The sequence below is a fragment of the Phalacrocorax aristotelis genome, chromosome 11, assembly GCF_949628215.1.
Source record: "Phalacrocorax aristotelis chromosome 11, bGulAri2.1, whole genome shotgun sequence".
NCBI classification, from domain to species: Eukaryota; Metazoa; Chordata; class Aves; order Suliformes; family Phalacrocoracidae; genus Phalacrocorax; species Phalacrocorax aristotelis.
Genome location: NC_134286.1, coordinates 7,031,170 through 7,053,018, shown reverse-complemented (window position 1 = coordinate 7,053,018; position 21,849 = coordinate 7,031,170). Strand labels below are relative to the sequence as shown.

At 35.7% G+C, this 21,849-nt stretch overlaps 1 protein-coding gene across 10 annotated transcripts in view; it reads right to left on the bottom strand.

Annotated features, from left to right (window-relative positions):
* DIAPH2 (diaphanous related formin 2) overlaps nucleotides 1–21,849 on the bottom strand; it is a 250,096-nt gene that overhangs the window by 43,745 nt on the left and 184,502 nt on the right. For 9 of the 10 annotated variants that reach the window (XM_075106689.1, XM_075106684.1, XM_075106687.1 and 6 more), the window contains one exon: nucleotides 15,402–15,497. In XM_075106689.1, coding sequence (XP_074962790.1) covers nucleotides 15,402–15,497 — 96 coding nt within the window. Of the gene's footprint in view, nucleotides 1–12,891; nucleotides 14,308–15,401; nucleotides 15,498–21,849 lie in introns of those variants that run through there. The other variant, XM_075106690.1, reaches the window with a different exon arrangement.

Below are 21,849 nucleotides of genomic sequence, written 5' to 3'. Positions count from 1 at the left end.
GATTTTCAAAAAGGCTGAATCCAGAGCCTATACTACATATACTTAAGTTGAAATACTGGTCGTAAAAACAAGCTATTAAATGACAGATTTATTCCTAAAAATTTCAACTGAAGAAAGAGCAAACGCAACTTTTTTAACCTAATTTTTCAAGATGAAGCCTCTTCTAAAAAAGACCACATTAAAAAAATACACACACAAGCTTATGCCACTGGAGTTGAAGGTTGAAATCAAAAGCTTACGCAGTCCTATACACACCTTATTCTCCAGTACTTTTTGTATATTCTATCAAGTTCTAAATTTATGAAAAAAATATTTGCGAACAGCAATTTCACTTGAAGAAAAGAACAATATAAAGATATTCAAACCTGGTGAAAAATTAATCTAAAATCTTAATTGCAGAAAGACTTTTGGAAAATAAAAACTCATTTTTAAGAAGGAAAACATGTTTATCTTTCAGTTCACAGTGACATGACAGTGTTCTCGTTGGAATAGGGTCTACACAACAAATGCAAGAAAAGTTAAAGAAAAAAACAGAAATCTTCTGTACTTGGTAATCATGGGAGAGTTGTTAGAACTCTGCCTTAGACTTCTCTGAATGTCCTTTGCTACTGACCTGTGAAACAGGCACTCATAAAAGAACAGGAAATACAGTAGAGGTGGAGCTGATTTCTGGCTAAGCAGAGAAAGCTCCAAGATTGCACTTGAAATAAAAAAATCTGATAGGAGAATATTTTAATATTCTGTATCTGTTCTTTATATATTAACATTTGTTTCTTTTGAAAGAGTACAAAAAGGAAAAGGAAGAATATGCAGCCTCCAGTACCCTCTGCATTTCAAACAAAATCTTTTCAAGCTAAGGAGGATCTTATTTCTCCTACTACCCACAACAATTCTAAAAGTGAATCCTGATTTGGAGTCTAAGGGTCACTCCAGTACAAAGTATCATAATTTGTATGCACATACTTATCTTCAACAGATAATGATGCATTTGCTTGACAACACTCACTTGTCTTTCAAGTACCTAGTTCCACTGTTTCTGTTTAGTATCACTCAAGATCACATCACTTCACCACCTACATCAATACAACCACTAAATTTCTGAGCTAATTTTTAGGAAGATACACTAGACCACCCTCTATATTGCAATTTCTGATACAATCTTTACAGAGCACTGGTTGTTAATTTGATTTGTAGATGAAAGATTAGGTTTGGGGTTTTTTTTTGTTAAATAGAACTTCTGTTCAGATTCAGCCACTATTTGTCACTGGTTTTATCATCAAATAATCGAGTTCAGGATTTCAACTACTTCTAAACATTCTTACAAACTTAAAACAATTACATACATAATCTACAGTATTAATTGTTTCTGTATTAAATCAACCTGTTAAAAGCTGGAGCTGCAATTTTTTTTTTTCTTTCTTGTTTTCAGATTGCTTCTATTGAGATTCAACTATTTTTTCACCTACAAGCAAAACTGATGTTTTAGGAAGGAATAAATATTAATATTTTATTAGTAGAATAATGGAACATATAATACGTCACTGAAGTAGAAGCCCTTTGACCCAACATGCATCTGGATTCACAGCACTTCTTATAACACCAATAAAGTTATACACAAGAACCTGGTAACATATTGTGGCCTAAATTTAAGAGACTTCTCTAAATAATGTTGTATAGTTGTAGTCTGAGGAAGTCTCAACATTGTTTCTAATTCTGCTTTTTGTCATTTATTCTACTACCTTCCACACTACACGAGCATCTTTGAAACAAAAGACATAAATATCCAAGCTTACATTGCTCTGTCTGTTCTTCAATACAAATGAACTGTAAAGAAACTGCAGGGCGTGGGAGACATGTTTTGGGAATGTGGAAAATTCCAGGACACATCAAAATTTGAATAGATTCTAGACTATTTTTGTCAAATTGCAAGTATCTTCTTGGGTTTGCTAATGACTATTCATGAATGCATGGTCCTGATGACACCCCCAGGAGCTGAAGACACTAAAGCAAGATTCTTGCGGTTTCTGTACTTTTTTTGGTTTTGGTGTTTGGTGGGGTTTTTTTAAAATAAAAAAAAGGTCAAATTTTATCTCCAGTTATAGAGATTTCTGACAATTTAAAGCTTTGCTTTTCTGAAAACATCAACAGATTTTTCCAAGTCAGGGATGCTAGCCACACAAGAGAATTGAAAATTGTATTGAAGATGTTACTACTCACATCTCGAGGGCAGAATGCACTCCAAAATCAGGCACTGGACTAAGAGCAAGAGAAGAATTGCCTGTAAGTCAGCATAAGAAATGTGGTGCTCTAAGAGGTTTCAAATAGAACATGATCACCTGCTTAGTAAGAAACACAAGGTGCTTTATGTTTTGTTGGTCATCTCCCCTGCTCCATAATAATTTGTTTAATGTTAAGTTTTACTTTCATTTACGAGACTTCATTGTACTCATCCTGAAAGAGAATAATACTGCAGGTATGTAGACGAAGCAAGTATGAAACAATCACAGGAAATTACAGAGCTTTATTTGCCAAAATTCTGCAGGAGTACAAAACCTACAAAAGATGGTATCTAATGACCTGTATCTAGAAAACTATTGGTGATAATTCAAAAACAATCTTGGTATTATGTGAAGCTTCAGTGCAAAGAAAAGTCATACAGACAATTTCAGAAAGCTCTCTGAACATTAAATGTTCCTGTGATATGCCAGCAAAGCAAAAACCCACATCATTTATGCTGTTCTGGAAGACAAACAAAATAACAACAGAATATAGTGTATTGAAGCTGTTCAAGATACTTTTAGCAGCAAGCCTGTACATATGTGCATGTGCACTCCCTCTCACACACACCATCTTACCCCCATATGGCAAGAGATAAATGTTTCAGTGGATATTTGAATACAAAGGTGCTGTTTGCAAACGTGTGGCCTTAATACCGAATGACAAGGTCAGCTAGGCATTCACATCAGTCCCTATGTACAGGCCCCCCATACATGTACTTGTGTGGTGCGTCATGTCTTCCTAATATACCTTCAATAGCCGACAACTGATACACTCCATCAGGTACAAAATGATTTTCTGTTTCTCTCTCTCATTATACAATTTTACCCTCCATTACACTTTACGTGGCCAGAACTACAGAATTTTCTGTGGACCTTGGACTGTATCTCCATACAATGAACAACAATTTCTCTACAGGTTTTATGTTGCATTAGATTGCTTTGTCTTTGAATGTTTCATCCTTTCAACTACTCTTCTAACAATAAGAGCTCTAACAGCAATACAATTCCAGCAAACTGCTAAAACAGCTTTTTAAAAGCTTATACATACTGCTAAATTCTCTCCCCTCACTGCTACAAAACTTTCAAATTCTGTAACAATATATTTTTAAAAATTTCCCAAGAAGCTTAAGCACAACACAGAAACAGATTCAAACTCTGATCACTTAGATGAGATGTTGCTACTGCTTTAAAAGAAAATCATCATTGCCATCAGTGAAGAGATATAATATTTTTGAAATTATATTCTTTAGTAATAGACTCTAATTTCAACAGAAAAAAATACTCAAAAGACACCATGAACATAATCCTAGCTTCCTTCAGAGTGGTTGTCCATTAGGAGAAGAAATGAAGTTTTTGGTAAATCTCCCTTTAAGGATTTCACTCTAGTACAGAAGATAATGTATTTTTTTCAAATCCACCTTGTATTGAGCAATGTTTACACACAAAGAAGTTATGAAGCTTCTTTGGAATGTCTGGCATTTTTTAGGAGTGAATCATCAGATACAATTTTTTTTTTTGGTAAGGAAATCAAGAACTGACTTCCAAATAGTTGATTTGACACCTTGCTAGATTTTAATCAGTCCCTTGTCATGGTGAAATTCCATTTTGTTCTCAAATCAACTTAATTCGAACTCAACTATGCCCTATGAACTCATAAAGACCTTTTATGTCCTCCATCCAATTCTGTTTTATCCATAATTCTTGCAGAACTTAAAGCTGCATGATGTGACAATGTAACTTGATGACAGAGGGAAAATGCTGTACCCCCTTGAAGTTGGATTATTTCTCCCTCCCGCTTTTACTGAAGAAAAAAACCCAAATACATTCTCTTGTCTGCTTACTCTGACTGACAGCTTCTATAGAGTGACCTAACAAACCTTTCAGCCCAAGAGCCTTCACACATCCCTGATAAGTGGTGAACTGAAGTTTTACCTTGGGCATTTTCTCATAAGGCACCAATGATATCACTGTAGTTCCAAGGTCTCCAAAGAACCTCATTGTAAACACTTGAGGAAGATAAGTTCCTGCGGGAATGCTGTCAGTAAGATTTTTTCTTTTTCTTCTATTATGCTATTTTAGAAATCTGATCACTTTAAAATGAAAAAAACAAAACAAAACAAAACAACCTCCTCACAATAACTGAACATTTTCCCTATTTCAGTGTGATACGTCCATTTTCCTTTGTACCTTAAATTTGTAGAAAAAAATGCAGAAAAGCTGACATTTCACTCCAGTAATGTATTCATGAAGATACAGGCACATAGACACAGTTGTATGATTTCATATACCTGACATAATTATTTAAATAGAATCCTCTTCAACAATAGAAGAAATACCCAATTCATTAACAGAAAATGGAAGGGAAAAAAATACAGAAATCACAGAGAAAATGAGAAGTAAACAGACATAATATAGATATAACTTGAAGAGCTCCAGTATCTTGTTTATTTTTAGACATCCATCTGGAAAACACTGTACAGTATGTATATGGCTTTTAAATAACGATATTATGATGTTATATACTTCCATGAGAGGGTAAAAGAGCATGAGCTAAGGCACACACTGATAGATATACTAGCTACAATATTCTCACAGAATCTTATAGCATATATCTCACTTTTTCCTCCAAAGAAGAGATCAGGAGTGTAATATGCAGAGATCTTCTACTGAGGAAAACACAGCAAATCATCTCAAAGGTTATCTTCTGCAGTATGTTTTGAAGAGGACTAAACAAAACTCTTTCAAGACTGGTGTCTTGTTTTTACAGAATATAGATCATTCTAGGATTTGGAATTTGAGTTACCCAAAATATATAACTACTAGAATTATTATTAACCTACATCATCAATATCTCACATCTGTTTTTATTCCTCATTAAAAATAACTTCACCCTAATTCTAGCACCCTTTAAAATGTAAGAGTGTTCAAACTGAAACAACCCAGCAATATGAATTTATTACACTAACTAGCACTGAGAGTTTTTAGGATGTGAGAGCAATTTTGGAACTCCACATATTACAAAGGTAACAGCACAGCTACATTATGTTGAGAAAATAATGCACAATAATTAGACGAACCACCTGTGCTACAGTTGCAGAGATGTAATGGAGATACTGACATGAAGTTGTGTTACAATGGTGATTGACCAGGTCTCAGTATGCTCCCTGAAATTTAAACTGTTGCAGCACAACAGTACGAAACATCAACTGGCAAAGTGCATTGCCATGCAAAATCAGAGCTGTAGTCTTTTAAGGCCAATATATTATGAATGAACGGCAAGATGCTTTGCAGAAAGATGCAAAAAAATCAAAAATCATACTATAAAACTAGCCAACAACTTGTCAATATACAAAATACCTCCCTAAAATTATCTTCTCCAAAATTCCTAGAAGCATAAAAGTAGTTAAATTCAGGCTGACCTGATATTACAAAATCTATACCCCCAAATTGGTAAAATTTTCCACTTGTAATAAGCTATAAAGATCAAAGTATGTTTTTTGGTAGCATGCCTCTAATTAACATCATAATAATAGCAAAAGTTTAAGCATAGAAAAAAAAACCCACAGATCATATTAAGTCTTATCTGTAACTCTAATTAAGACTAGTTTGACTCCTCAGCTAAACTATTCTAATTTTTCACAGGCAAATTCTTCTGTTTCATGGTATTTTCTGTTGTCTGTCATTGACTTCCATTCTTTGATCTCACATTTGCAATAGTGCTCTCCAGTTCAGCAGCTAAATCACTCATTAGAGTATGCCAAAAATATATTTTAAATTGCTCTTTTTCATTAAAATCATAATAGGAACATTGAAACTTGACCAGCATCATGTAACTTGCAGCATATTTCCATTAGAAATCAATAATGTTTGTCTACAGTCTTCTATAAAAATTAAGCTAAATGAGAATTACAGGAGTGAACAGAATAAAATATTGACAGACAAATGTTTATAAGGGATTGATTAATACACTTAAACTGCTCAGCTCTCCCCAAAACTAACCCACTGAAGGCCACGTAGAACAAAAAACTAAAAGTTTCTTCCCTGTTGGTGAAACTTTTGAGAAAAATAGTAATACCCTCAAATTAGTCTCAGCTGACTTATCTGAAACAGGCATTCAACCGACTGCTGAGGGCGGCCATTACAAAGACAGCACCAAAGCCACCGTGCAATAAATCTCAACAAGATATGCAAGCAACAAGCTGAACATAAATAAAACAAGATTTCTCCTTCTCTGCAAGAAATAAGCCCGATACTTAAGCTATAAGGAGACAGAAACATGGTCTGCCCCGGGGGGTGGGGAAAGGATGCAATATGCAGCAATTGCCCAGGGCCTATAAGAAGCAGAGGATCCAGCAAGTCTCATAATTGCTGCACTTATACACGACAGTGCCCTTTCTAGGTACTTCTGTCACTAGCCCTGACATTTGCCCCTCAGTAAAAAACTTTTGCTCTGTTTAGATTAAGCAAACTCATTATCTAGAATGATTCCTTCAACTGAACAATAAAGAACTCCACCTGATTTTATGAATATACACACAGGGTTATATTTTATATTTTTATAACCTTCTTTTTCCCCTTTAAATGCTGTACTGACAGAATTTGCTGCTGTGCTTTTAAGAACATCATATGCTGCACATGACTCTTTCCTAACGTGAAAGTGATGCTGTATTTTCCCCCAGTGCACGCCAGCAGTTTGAATGTTTCCCTACATAGCAGAGAACTACCATTTTATCTGGTTTGAATATTTTTATTTTTTTTCTTTCCAGGTATTTCTGTATACAAAAATGCATTAACCTAGGAATACCACAGAGACATTTTTCTAGTTCCCCTGTAATTACAATGCATCACTCTACGCTAAGCCCCAAGAAAACTTACATGCAAATATAATTTCAGGATTCCTAAAATATTGATAAAAAAGGACACTACTTAGTGCTTTTTAACTTATTTTCTGGCTGCACACTTTAGGTTTTTTACTCCTTCAACTGTCATAAAGAAAATGAAAGAAATGCCAATTAGGTCTTTTGCAGCCAGATGAACTTGCCTTTCCTACACTGCAAGTCACTCAGAAGCCAACACAGTTGCATCAGTGCAGTGTTTCAGAGCCTCCGAAGATCTTCACTGGGCTGGGATCAGCACTGCCTTAGCCAAATCTAAAGAGGATTTAGAAAAGTTACTGGTAGTTGGCTGGCTTCAGACTGGCTGTCTGTTCAGCCTAGTCCTGCCTGCAATAGACTCTGGACTTATGTACAGGTTGTTGCCTGAAGAACAGACCCTCTGGAGAGTCAAAGGTTTAGGTTAGCCACAAAGCGACACCAGATCATTGAATTTATTACAAGCTTAATAAAAAACCAATAAGCTTCCAGAGCAAGACTGCTTTTTCAGCACCAGTGCTAGGCTATGCTAGCTTTGGAAGACGGCAGAACAAGATATTTGTTTACTCATCCAGTAAATGATGGAAGGGGGAGCAGTGCCCACTTCTATAAAGAGCTTTCAGATTTTCAGATAAAGACAACCGAATGAACACAGAGTTAATAGCACCAATACCCTCTTTAAACCCATCACGTCTGACTTCAGAATAAAACAAAAAATCATTTCCATATTAGTTCTGTTACGTCATAACCCGTAGGGTGAATATTGTCTTTGCAGAAAAGAAACTAATTAATTTGCTACAGTCAAGATGACAACCACTAGAAAAAACCTGGGACAGACTCTCCATGCTGAGGTTAGAGGACTGTCAATTCTGCACTATGTGCATAGAACAGGATGGTAAATCACCATTTTGACCTGATGTCAGTTAAATTAATCTGCTACCAAGTCATACACTACAACTGTGATGTTCACCTCTTTCTTTTCCTTTCCATTCATTACATATGTATCTCTTAAAATATTAAAGCCAAGGCGCATTACCTCAGTAAACAGTACTGTGGTAGAAAATTTTTCAAACAGAAGAGTTTCTACAATAATTCTACAAGAACAGCACCAACACTGGCAAAGAAAATTCAAATGTCCAAATGTATATTAAGTTAGCCTTGCATATCATTCATTACTACTCATGTAGTTGGTAAATGAATGCATGAACATCCTTCCTCAGTGTGTGAAAGTAGTTTCTCTGACTTCAGCTGCCACATACAGATCTAGGCAAAACTCAGCTACCCATCTCTAGAACTGTAGGCCTTAACATCTAGCAAGACTTACCTCATTAAAACAGACCAGTTTTCAGATTCAGTGTGAATTAAAATTCAGAACTGTGGGTGACTTCCAACTCATACAAAATTCTACCACATGAACTTGGCAGCCTCCTTCTGGGTTACTCTTTTTGAAAGGCTGGATACTATGAACAATTCTCTGAAAAGCTTTGTTTTAGTTCTAAAAATCTATTTCACAATGTAGGACATGCAAAAAGGCTTTTGGAGTTCTAAAGGCTTTTAGGAGCTTCAGAAGCAACTGTGCCAAGTCAACTCTCAGGAGTAGGAACTCCATAATATACAGGCTGTATGAACTGTATAGCTGTTCTGGGTACCTGCAGAGTTCTATGATGAAACAGACAAAACAATTTTAAAGAAACAAATATAACAGTCCATTTCAATGTCTGAAGCAACTGGCACAAGCCTGCAACGGGCTGGCATAAGCTCAGATCTTATGTGATGCAAATTACAAATGCCATGATGCTGCAGAATAATCCTCAGTACTTCCACGTAATTGTCATCATCATCAACGTGTTTTTATTCCAAAAGGAACAGGCACTCTGCTATGCCTTAAGTCACAAAAAAAATTAGAACTTTATATTTTGGCATCTTAGGACAATTTGATGAGTAAAGTAACACCAGTGTTAATTTTCTAAAATACTAAAACTTGAGAAATGTTACGATACTTGCAGTGTAGAATTTTATGTAGCACTTTTCCCGGACAACTTACAGAGAATACTTTTAATACTATGCTGAAATATATTTTGAAGCTCTTATGTTAATAAAAGCAAGGGACACATAACCCTCCTTAGCCTTGTGTGAGTTACTAAATGCTTTAGATGAATGACAAACTCAGATGTAATAAGTAACAATTATATAGCACCCTCTTTTTGAAGGACATTTTTTAGTGTGTACGTGCCATTGCCATCTCATGGCATATTTTCATTTATTCAGCTAAAATTCTTGCATCAGAAAAAAAAAATTAAAATGGCAAGTAACAACAAAGAATTAGACAAAGCAGCAGCAGCAGCAATGTATGCAAAGGGTAGAGTTCACAATACCGCTCCTCTCTGTCTGGCTAGTTTACTAAACATTCCTAAGTACTTTACACACACTGTGTCAACACGTGAACAATCTCATGCATACCAACAGCAGAGAATCCATTTGAAAGATAGCTAATCAATCTTCAATACTTGCTCTAGAGAAGGGTAATTAACATGATGCAGGTTAAAACAATTATTCAAATGTATACAATTCTTGAATTTTGACTTTATGTCCATACAGTTATTGGTCATGAGGTGTTTTCAGATCCACTTCATTCCCTTCATGCTGAAGGATGTTGTCATCTAAAAACCTGGAGAATCCAGTCTAGGCAGGCTGGAGGTTAAAGTCTGATTTAATTCCTTTTTCCCCTCCCTTTTTCATCACTTCTCCTTCACCCTGCCTGTAAACAGAATTCCTCCAAAATGCCAAGTAAAACCTCTGCATACTACAGCTGTTGCTTTCCTGTTAAGCCACCTGAATAATGTATTATCTAATGTTACTCCTTTAATTACAAAAATCATAAGCCAAAATACATACACAGTGAAAAACAGATTACACCACAAATACCTATTTTTAAATAGCTTTGGGATTGTTTATGGAGCTCTCTGGACTACAGCAATTTGCTAAGACTTGATTTGAATGGTACTATAAATAGATTTTCCTTATACAACTGATATATGTATTTAGCAATAAAAGCAAACTTAAATCTCGCAATAATGCCTTGATGGCAAAACCAGTAAATTTCCTCTTGGTGATCCTTGTTTAGCTCTTGCTGTTATAGTTGTGATAATTCCAAAGCACTTAGATCATGCGTGTAAGTCTCATTAGTCCACGACTGTAAGCAAAAAACCCTCTGTTATATAACTGAGATAGCAAAACATGCTTTTAAACGCTCAGCTTCTCAAAGTAAAACAACAAAAAATTAGACATGCTAGCCAAATATATCACAGGAATATTAGTTCTTTACCACAGGCTGTTTAAAAGGTGACCAAATACATTTAAAATATGTACTTTTTTTTTTTAAACTTGACACTAGTGTTTTTATAGTCCATTACGGATTTTTCTAACTTCAGAACAGATACTTAAAGACGATGACACACTGTTCAACTGAAAGACGCAAACAAGGCTACTCAAACACCATTTCAGCTGAGCACAAATCATGATCTGTTAAAAGTGCATCTCCCACATTTTTGGATTTTAACACTGACGAATCTACTCATCAATTCACAGACAGACGTGAGCATGTCAAAACTCAGTTTATTTATGAAACTGCCACATACGAAATGATTCACAATACTTTCAGCAAAGCAGATATGCTTTGACTGAAGATTTTTATTTGAATGTGTTTTACGTAAATAAGGTTCGTGCACCCAGAAACTTAACTAACTCTCCAGATTTTTTTATATAACCAATGCAATGATAAACATAGAAGTCAGCCTTGAATTTGAAGCATAGCTGTGTCTTCAAGCAGAAGACAAAAAAGTTCTAAAACTATAACCTTTTTATTAGAATTCTGATAAACTTCAATGTAAAAGTCTGCTTCTTAATATTTTTTAAAGAAACATATTTTAAATTAAAGGAATTCTCTGAACACCGTAAGAAAATTGTCAAAAGTCATTAAAAAGTAGTAACAGTCCATTGCCTCAACTCCTTTTTACCTTACAGAAGTTAAACAAGTGGTGGCAGCACTCGGGGATGGCTTGCATGAAAGATTCAAATTAGATGTGGAAACTGAACAAGGGAGATTCACTCTCAAGGTGTACTGCTAATATGGAAAGAATAATGACAGCCTAGCAATTCTCAGTAACATCAAACTCCTAAATTGTGCCTACTATGCATCTCGCTGTACTGATTTGATTTTGATGCATGGATTAAAAAATAACCTGAAACATGTGTACTAGCAGACCACATTAAATACTTGATAAAAATTACTTTATGCTGAAATCTAAAGCAGAAAGAACCCGCATGCGTGTTCCTTATAGCTGTGGTTTCCTGGTAGTGAAAGACTACAGAAATACTAGCATGTATTATTACTGCAGTTGTAATAGTTTGGATATATAGAAGGGGGCACTAGTTATTAACATTTCTGAAACAAATTAAACTTAAATTCCATGGCAAAAAATTTAGCAGTTTAACAGAAAGAACCCGAACAGAATAGTTGGCTCTATGCAGAAATTTGCTTAAGCTAATATTAGAGAGAAAATATTCCTGAATCAGTCGTCTTTAATAATATCATACCCCAAGGCCAGAAAAAAAGGTCAGGGATAATTGGTGTAATAGCAGTGCTGGACACACATTTTAAACTGGTACCCTGTGATGAATGCCACCTAATATCGTTCCTCATTACGCTCTCATTCCAATATTAGCAAACTTGCAAAAAGCAAGTATATTTTTGGAAGAAGAAGCAATATTTCTAGAAACTGATTTCTAATTATTATTTTATAGCCTCTATAAAAGCAAAGCAATCTACTGAAAGGACAAACTCTACACTTAAAATCGAGTGGCTAGAAACAGTAAAAATACAGTAATAAGCTTAGGAGAGAGAAACCATGCAGAAACTTCTACATAACAAAGAATACATAACAAAGAATACAAGAGAATACAATGACATGAAAAACTGGGGTAGGAAGACAGGAATTTTTTATTATTATTTATTATCCAAGACCTGATAACAAAAAGATTTTTGCTGGAAAAGTCTATAGTTAGAATGCAATCCATTAAAGTGTAGCTCTTCATTTACAGGCTTGGCAAACAAACAAAACCAATTCTGTTAAACATATTTTAAATGAGTTTTACTTTTCCAAACCTGTCTGTACATTTCACCAATTATTTTTTTCCCCCAGAAGAAAAACTGCGATACTGAGTAGTTCCCCCTGCGTAGGGATGCCATTCTAGACGAACAGAGCACCGTTCCCTTCCTATCTCCATCTCTTAGCCAGTCAGTCTCTTACTCTTTAAATACTTTAAAAACATGACAATGTGAGCACAAACACATGCTACAAGGTACCCCAGTGACCTCTGTAAGACAGGCTAATTGAACGGGTATCTTTGGCAGAATAATAGTATTCTGGAGTGGTTGTAGGCCTATAGGAATTGGAGCTCTGTTATCCCAATGAAACGATCCCTCCTAGGTCCAACCAACGCACCTAAAAGCTGGCAGTGAACATATGCCATCGCAGAGGTTTTTGTGTTGGGAAGTTGTGGGTTTTTTTCCTTTTCAGCCAAGCTGATAAAGAACGGCATTAGTAGTGATGCAACAGTTTGCTCATTTGAGTTAAATTTACTCTGTGAAACTACTAGAAGAAAATACCAGAAAAGCCAAATTTTCATGGTCTAATGGTTGTAACATTGAGAGGGTTGTAATCTTCTATATTTTTCATTTTCACCCTGAGTAGGTGCAAACAGAATAAGCAAGTTTGCAACAAGAGGGATGCAGAGCACAGACACGAAAATGTACGCAAGTGAACTTAACTGTATTGCTGAGCACTTTTTTGGGGCGTTTTGCTCGTGGTTCTTCCGTTTGTTTTCATTTTAGGCTTTCTGTAGGGACTACCTGTTACCAAGTAATTAACGAAATTGAAAAAAGTAAGCAAGCAAAAGTTTTTTCTGCTCACTAGATTTAAAGTACTGAGTGAGAAAGCCATAACTGGCACACAAAAAAATTAAGGAAGAAAATAACAATTTTTCTTCTCGGACCATGATGGCCAGCAAGACAAGTTCAAGCTCAAAACTTTGCTGTACAAGTCTAACTTTCAAAATAGCAGCACCTATTTTCTTTTCTGTCTGTTAAGCATACATGCTGATTACAGAGAGTGCAGCAAGCTACCAATACTGCATGGAAAACTCCTACAGCATGACAGCATGAACCATGTGGGGACAGTACTATACCATTCGCTACATACTTGTCAATCACAACCAAGTGACCCAGCAAGCCCAGAAATCCCCAACCTCTTCTTTCCAGAGCTTTTATTTACTTTTTCTTCCTTCCACTGTACCACAGAAGGCATTGAGTTAACTGTTTACAAAAATCTCGCTGGACGAAACCCTCCAGAACACTTAGAGCCTATTGGTGGTACCAACGAGAAAACTGTCATTGTTCAGTTTTTTAAGGAGAGATACAGAAGTCTGTAAACAAGGTCCCTACTTTTTTAATGCTATAGATCACTGCTTAGAGATATCATAGCCATATTTTTAGGTATCTTCTGGTTTATAGACAAGTTATTGACTAGATGTCATGTATGTTCCTAAGTCACATGAGAAAATTTACATCGTTTAAATCAAACACTTGACTGGGACTAACGTTTATTGCCTAAATTTTCAGCTACCACCTGAAACTTTACATGATGGTCCTATCCACTTAGGAGGAGACTTACACTTGGCCAGAGCTTGGAAATGGATTATCTAGACCTTTTCTCACGGTATGTTCCCCCAAATCAATCAACATCTTATACGTAAAAGCTAGACCCCACTAGAATATAAACTGACACAATGACATTTCAAACACACAGAAAGTCACTATATGAAACAGAAGAGAAACAAAAGGGATTTTAATTAGCTCTGCCCCCTATTGTTGCAGAGAAGTCACTGGTTTTTGGACCTGGGTTCAGTCACCTCCTTGGCTTTCTCAGCTGCAGCAGATTTTGCACAATCTCCTCTGGTCCCTGGGAAGCTTTTCTTTGTCACCACCAGGTGACAAATCTCTCCTCAAGCCACAACACAGACAGACCATCTCTCACATTGATATTGCTCAAGATATGGAAAAAAATACATTTTGATCGAGGAGTTCTTTCAGTTCTGATCTGAGAGCAGAAACAAGCTCTTAATTAAGAATGATACTGGAACTGTAGCAGAATTCATTTCCTAGTACGAACAAATTATCTAACTTATTTTTATTTTTTCCGTAAGATCAGGCATATGGCAAACTAAAAGTAATGATATACCATCTTTGCTAGCTAGCTGAAAGAGGTTAGTAGAATTTGCCTTTACTCTTCTGCTCCGTTCTGAAAAAAAATAATCAGCCAACATGAATCTAACCCTAGCTCATTGAGGATTAGGTAGATATACATGCCTTAATTATAAAATAAGACGACTCCATTTTGCCAAACCTTTAGCAGCACATATCCAACATAAGCTTTAGATTTTATGCCAAATAACTATAATTTTTCACCTGTAATTTTTTATTACTGTATTTTGTACTGTAAGACGTGTTTTAAAATAAAAATTTCAAAATACAGTATATTACCACAGGCTTTTATGAAATGTAAATGGAGAATAAATGCAGTTCACAAACCGTAGGCAACTGGCATATCATAGGCAGAGAAGCAAATAGAGGAAACACTGCAGGTGCTTAGCCTTCTCCCAAATTTTCTCAAAACCAAATTTGCAGGAAGCAATGATTGTGCAGACTGAACCAGTAAACCAGACTAAATTCAGTACAATACTATTATCTCCCTCAAGAAAGTGAAGCTACTTTATTGTAATTTTACTTTTATGACACTGGAGCTTCCAAATAAACCAGAACATATCTAAGACCAGTGCTTGAAAAGAGTATCAGCTATATGTAAGAAGCTAATATTTTTCACAGTGCCACCTACAATAAATTATTTATACTTCTGGTTTTGAAGATTAAGACGAACATACTTTGTGCAGCAATGTTTTAAATGCCATTTCAACCACAACAGAAACCCCGTCATATCTTAGAGCCCATAGTTATTCGAAGATAGAGCTATCGAGTTAAAAACCCACAATCACAAAGAACATTATGAGCTTTCACAGTAGCTCAATGACCAAGATCAGATCAATGGTTTTCAGCAAAAACTGTGGGTAAGTTTTTGCAAACAACCAGCTTCTGCCCACTCAGTTCATAACTACAAGTTTTCAGAAAGTGTCTTACCTTGTCCTCTTGGTGTTCGTTTCCTGCGATCTCTGAATGCTGCTCCAGACTGCAAGGCCTCAAGCAGACTATCCATCACTCCCGTCTCATCACCCTCTGAGAATAGGGGAAAAATAATATTAATCTCAGTGCAACCAAAATCAGACTTTAGAAAGAAAAAAAAGTAAAAGTGTTGTCAAGTTTGCATAACACTTCCAAATAAGAGACATATACATTTTAATGTAATGGATGCTGTCAGTGCTTCAGGTATCACTGTCTAGTTTGTGTATGATGCTCTATTAAGCGAAACTGATGCCAATCCTACTGTTCTTTCAACTTAGAGATGCCGTCTTGTGCATTATTGATGACATCTTCAGCATGCAGATAGACAGCTGCTGGTGAATGACTGCTGCTTCACTGCTAAATTCTTCTAAGACTTTTCTGAAGTAGAAGCAGGTCATCTCTTTTTAATTTAATCCACACACATGGAAAAGCTGATGAAATTGAATGGCACAAAGTCAAACACTATAGCACTACAAGTATTTTATATGTTGCCTCCCTTCTTTAATGATGCATTAAATCCTTGAAAATAAAAATATTTATTCCTACAACGTGCAAGGATACATACGCCATATACTACACGTGTAACACATGTAACATGGATGATCTTAAGGTAAGGTAAGGAAAGAAGAAAGAGGGGAGAATCGTGCCATGAAAGTAAGTGGCATAACATTGCTTAAAAGCTGGATTCTACTTCTGCTAAAACTTTCTCTTGCTTTTTTCATATGCAAGCTAACCTGTAGCCTTTAAATTGCTGGACTTTATTTTGCATTATGGAAAGATTACTTATTTTTAACGTACTTCAGTCCTTTATTTCCTTTGCATTTCAGTCTGCTAATGACACTTGATAGCAGCATTCAACAGCACAAGAAATAGAGGTCAAAGAACTGCGATGTTACAGAACTATCGATGAATGCTTCTTTTTCTATTCACGTGTCTGTGTTATAACCCAAAACAAAAATATCGACTAGACTGGGTAGGTAGGTAGGTGGACATTTTATTCACATCTCTCAGACTTCAAGTTAACATAAATTTCCTCATCGCAGAGTGGGAAGATAATTATTTTATGCAAAAGATTTACATTACAGTAAAACACTTCTGACTCACACAAAGTGTAGGAGGTTAAATGCACATTCAAGCTCTCAAATGTTCAAGTTTAAAAGCAGCTTATTAATGCAAAAGGTATTCTGCTCTGGTCCTCTATTATATCAAGTCTGGATTTAGTCTAATAAATCTAAATGTAAGAGCAAACCAATCCTAAACCAGTACCTGGTTCAAATTTCTACATGACGAATATCACTGTAACTACTTGATAAATTTAAATTATACATCACCGTAATTTAAACCATTATGTATAATATACAACAGATACATAAAGTTCTCTCCAGTGTAAGATGAAAGGGAGCGGAGCAAGAGTAGCAACCAGCAGAAGACTCTGAAATACCAGATTTAATTACATTCCACCTAAAACCCTTAAAAAACCTAAGCTCTTGCGAAATATGTAAGTAAATTAGCTTCTCTGGATTCACGCTCAAATATACAAGGCCAGAATCTTGTCTAAAGGACGCAATATAATAATTTTTCTTTGTGCTCCTTACCCTACATATGCTTATTCACTGATTTATTGGTGGCTCTGTATTAAATTTGTTTTCTAAATCAAAGGTCTGTGAATACACTTTGTCCATACCAATACACACCAAGTTTGTCTGAATCATTTAATACATGTGGCTGTAATACATAAAATGAGTTAATATGTTAAAATATTTTATGCACAGAAAAAATTATATTATCATTCCATCTTCATTAAAAATAAGACTTGGCAGAGTTTATCCAAAAAGCCAAAAATCCTTCAATATTTCATAAATGTTTATGCAGCCTTCCACTTCTTTTTTGCTGAGTGTGGAACTCTTCTTGCTAATTACTGCAACTGCTAAAAACCGTCCTATTTTTGGAATATCGAAATATACAATATAAAGACACGTGAATTAAGAAAGCTGTAGAACACAGGGATGAGATTTTTTAAGTCCTCAAAGTAAAATTTCTGCTAGGTCTGATCTCAGAACTGCATCTTAATCAAAGTCATCTGGTGATTAAGTGGGAACTGGACAAAGAAGTGCATTTTCAATTAGCCTTCATTAAAAATCATAAATAAAATTCAACAGAAATTCCAGTCTTTCCTCACAGCCTTTCCTCTTGCTGAGGTACTTCACATATTACCAGATATCTCCTTGATTTACCTTTTTTTTCAATACTACCTACAGCAACTTGTACTCAGCAATCAGAAACAAACAAAAACTACCAGGAGTTTCTGAACTGAGAAACTTATTTCCAAGAGAAATTGTCAGTGGAAATAAAATAAATAATCCTTATTTCTCTTTCAGATATCTTCCACTGTACACAAGGATAGGGGTTTCCTTGGAACAAGTAATTTTCTTCCTCATTCTTTCTTTTCCGAGTTGGTGCCAAGCATTAAAGACAGAGCAAATTTACGCATGCATGCAGGAAAAAATTTCAAGCTGTTTCCATCTTATGCCTGGCACTCTAACGGTTTGATTAGCCTTAGCGAAGAGCCAGATTCATGATAGGTATTAAACAGAACTGAACAGGCAAAAAAAAAAAATCTTAATCATTATTCAATAATTTAACCACAAGTCTGATTTGCTTTCATTTGGATTTCACACTAATATTCTATTGCAGATTTGGCTTAGCACATACAGTCTGTTTTGAAAATGGGTGTGTTCTTAGGAGGTTACAGTAAGCCTCGTCCTCTCACACGTCCCACAATTTAGACCCGTGTTAATCAAGAGATTTTGGCCAGTTTCAGTGATAGTAATTAAGACAAAAATAACTTTCTTCTTCCATAGAACAATATTATTGTTTCTTATACTGCTGAAGAGCCCCAAGCAAGCTGTGAAGCACAGGCAGGGGAAAAAGGTATGATACAATCAACAAATATATTCACATTTGAGATGAGCAGGCAATCTTAATATCTAGACACCTTAACTTCTCATAATTTTTTACCAGTTATAGAAAACAGATGGGAAAAAGGAATTAGAGTGGGCCATAACATGAAAGCGTATACAAAAAAGGCTGTCATGAGCTCCATCCACTTATAAATGCTGAGGAATAGTCATATCATGCATCTATAAATAAATATTCTGTGCATAAAGGCAATACTCTGGATTTTACTCTTTGCTTTTATAAATAGCAACAGACTTTAGCTGAACTGGGCATAATGAGCATTTAGTATTTGTGATCAGATTTTTATATTAAATGACATTCTAAACATTGCAAATCTCTATGAAATAAACGTGCCATTTGAAATCACCAAATACCTATTATTATTATTATTATTGGAGAATAACAAATATAGAACTTGTTTACAAAAAACCCCCAAAATATTAGCCAGGGAAAAAAAATATGGAAGTCTTCATTTGGCAGTATGAAAAGCCTTTCAAACAAATTTTGAAGACAACAGAACACAAGATTATGAGATTATGGCTCTGCCAGAGATATTAGATTAAATTTATGGTTTATGCTTTCTGTTAATGCAATATACTGCACTTCATTTGGGTAGAAAGGTTCTCTCATTTATATGGTGTTCAGCACTTGATATAATGGCTGTTTAATACATTACTGGAAGGTGTAAAAGATGGTCATTAGTAAAATATCTGGGTAAGTAACAACAAAAGGTTGTTTATAGATAGGAAGCTTTAACATTTGAGAGTTTATCAGCTGAACTTTCCTGAAAACCTAATTAATGGATTTGCCATAACAACAAATGACATACAAATAGGAAATACTGCCATTCTGGAAGATAATATCAGAACATGCATAAGATTTGGAATAATAAAACAAATGAAAATAATAGAATGAGCATTTATAAATTCAGGTGCAAGCCAGGAGCTCTTCACTATGGAACGACCAAGAGTTCCAATAAAAAGAGTTGACCAAAGATCAAGGATGAGTTACCAGCCTTGATCAGTGTGTTAAAAAGTCAGCATATTCTATTTCCAGTAGTAGTGGTACACAAGCTTCATTACAGCATTCACAGAAGACAAATCACAACTGGAAAAGCCTTTACAATAACCAGGGGAGTGGATTCTAACAAGAAATGCCTAAGGCAGTGCAATTTCTTTAGACAATATAAAGCAGACATTGAAAAGAGGTATGACAACCTCCTTCTATGCTTAGATCTGTAAAGTCCCAAGAGAGAAAACTCATCCCAACAGATCCCTTCCCCAAGAGAGGACTGGTTTGGTACAGCAGCAAACAGGAAAACATTTAGGCTGAGTGAGTAGAAGTATCTTTGCAATCAAAAATGATGTTTTAGCATGCATTCCCAAACAAGACTGTGGGACTAAAGTAGTCTAGAGATTTTAAGGTGTTGTGGTTCAGCCCCAGTCAGCAACTAAACACCACACAGCTGCTCGCTCACTCCCCCCACCCCTGTGGGATGGGAGAGAGAATCAGAAGAGCAAAAGCAAGAAAACTCGTGGGTTGAGGTAAGAACAGTTTAATAATTGAAATAGTAATGATAATAATAACGATTATGATGATGATGATAATAATAATGATGATAACAGAATAAAGAGGAAAAGAGGGGAAAAAAAACCAACCCACAAGCCATACAACCGCTTAGCTGCTCACCACCCGCCAACCAACCCTGCCAGTCCCCGAGCCGCGATTGCTTCCTCCCTCCCCCGGCCAGCCCCTCCCAGGTAACATACTGGGCGTGACGTTACATGATACGGAATATCCCTTTGGTCAGTTTGAATCTGCTCTCTTAGCTGTGCCCCCTCCCCTCCCGGCTTCTTGTGCACCCGGCAGGGCATGGGAAGCGAGAAAAGTCCTTGACTAGTACAAGCACTGCCCAGCAACAACCAAGACATCGGTGTGTTATCAGCATTGTTTTCAGACTAAGTCCAAAGCACAGCACTATGCCAGCTGTGGTGAAGAAAATTAACTCTATCCCAGCTAAAACCATGACATAAGGATGTTAACAAAAAAATCTGAAAATAATTATATGATATAGCACAGGCAATAGCAGGAACATAAGTCACATGATCTTTTCAATCCGCTGTGCCCAAAGCATCAACCTGCAACTCCTTATCGATGACACATCTTTAAAAAGGGCATGTGACAGAATGGGGAATAAGAGTGCAAGAGACCAATTGCTGGAACTTAGGCTGCTGCATAAGTTACAGCGTGAAGAACACAATTCCTGGCTATCTGTATTTGTGAGCTAAGCCGTTACTTTTGAGCAAGTATTTTTATTTTCAAATGTCTTCTAGTGCAGATATAACATTTATATTTATGAGGAAAACTGTCCTGTTTGTTTAGACTATTTATCAAAAAAAAAAAATTAGAAAGCATACAATCACGTTCGACTAGTCTGTCTTGATTTTTCTTCTTATACCACACTGAATTCAAAACTCAAATTAGCAGATTCAAAATCAATTAGCAGTTTAATTCTAATGTGAAGTGCATCCCGGAGAAGTAAGTATCAGGAAAAAACAAAGCACATAATCTATTTCCAGAATAATATTTTTAAACTTCAGCTTTCCAAAGATAGGTAACCTGCCCCAAACTCAAGCCATTCTTTATATTTTATCCATCAGCAAATGGGATGTGGAGACGAAATGACAATATTAACTTTACAGTTGTAAATATTTAGAAACAAGGCAGAAAAAGAAACATTTTCAGAAAAGGTAAAATTAATGTAAATGTCTCTTTGCATATGCAACACTATCATAGGAAAGACTGCAACAGTATTACCCAATCCATAAGCCTCCCTTTGTAAAACACAAAATCAATATTTAGAAAAATAATAATCAATACATGAAGGACAAAGTTTCAAGCATGCTTTTAGACAAGTCCTGTTATCACTGACTGAGACTCCCTTCTGCTTTGTACGTACATTTAAGTTTTTTAATTGCCACCCTCCTTGCATGGAAATCTCTCTTCGACAAGTACTTAAGACAGGAATGTTAAAAAAAAAAATCAAGATGCTTTGCTGTTCTGTATACCTTACGTTGCTTGTATCCACTGAATAAGAATTTGTGCAAAAACAGTTCAAGCAGCTAACACAGTCCAGAGATAAAGCTCACCAAGCACATCAGGCCTTCTACCCAACACTAATAAGTATTCAGAGCTGACATTTAACCTACCTCTGGAACACAGCAGAGGGATTAAAGTATCTTCACTTTTTAAAATAATTATTTGAAACAGCCTGCTCTTGCACTGTATTATGACTGTATTTGATATGGATGTAGAACTAAGATCCCTCAGTACAGGTACGTAATTTATTCTAGCATAATCTGTTCACCGCTAAATTAACCATGAGGACTGTGTTATAAAGGCAGAAAACACACACTTGAAAATGAAGAATGTTTATCTTATTTTTCAC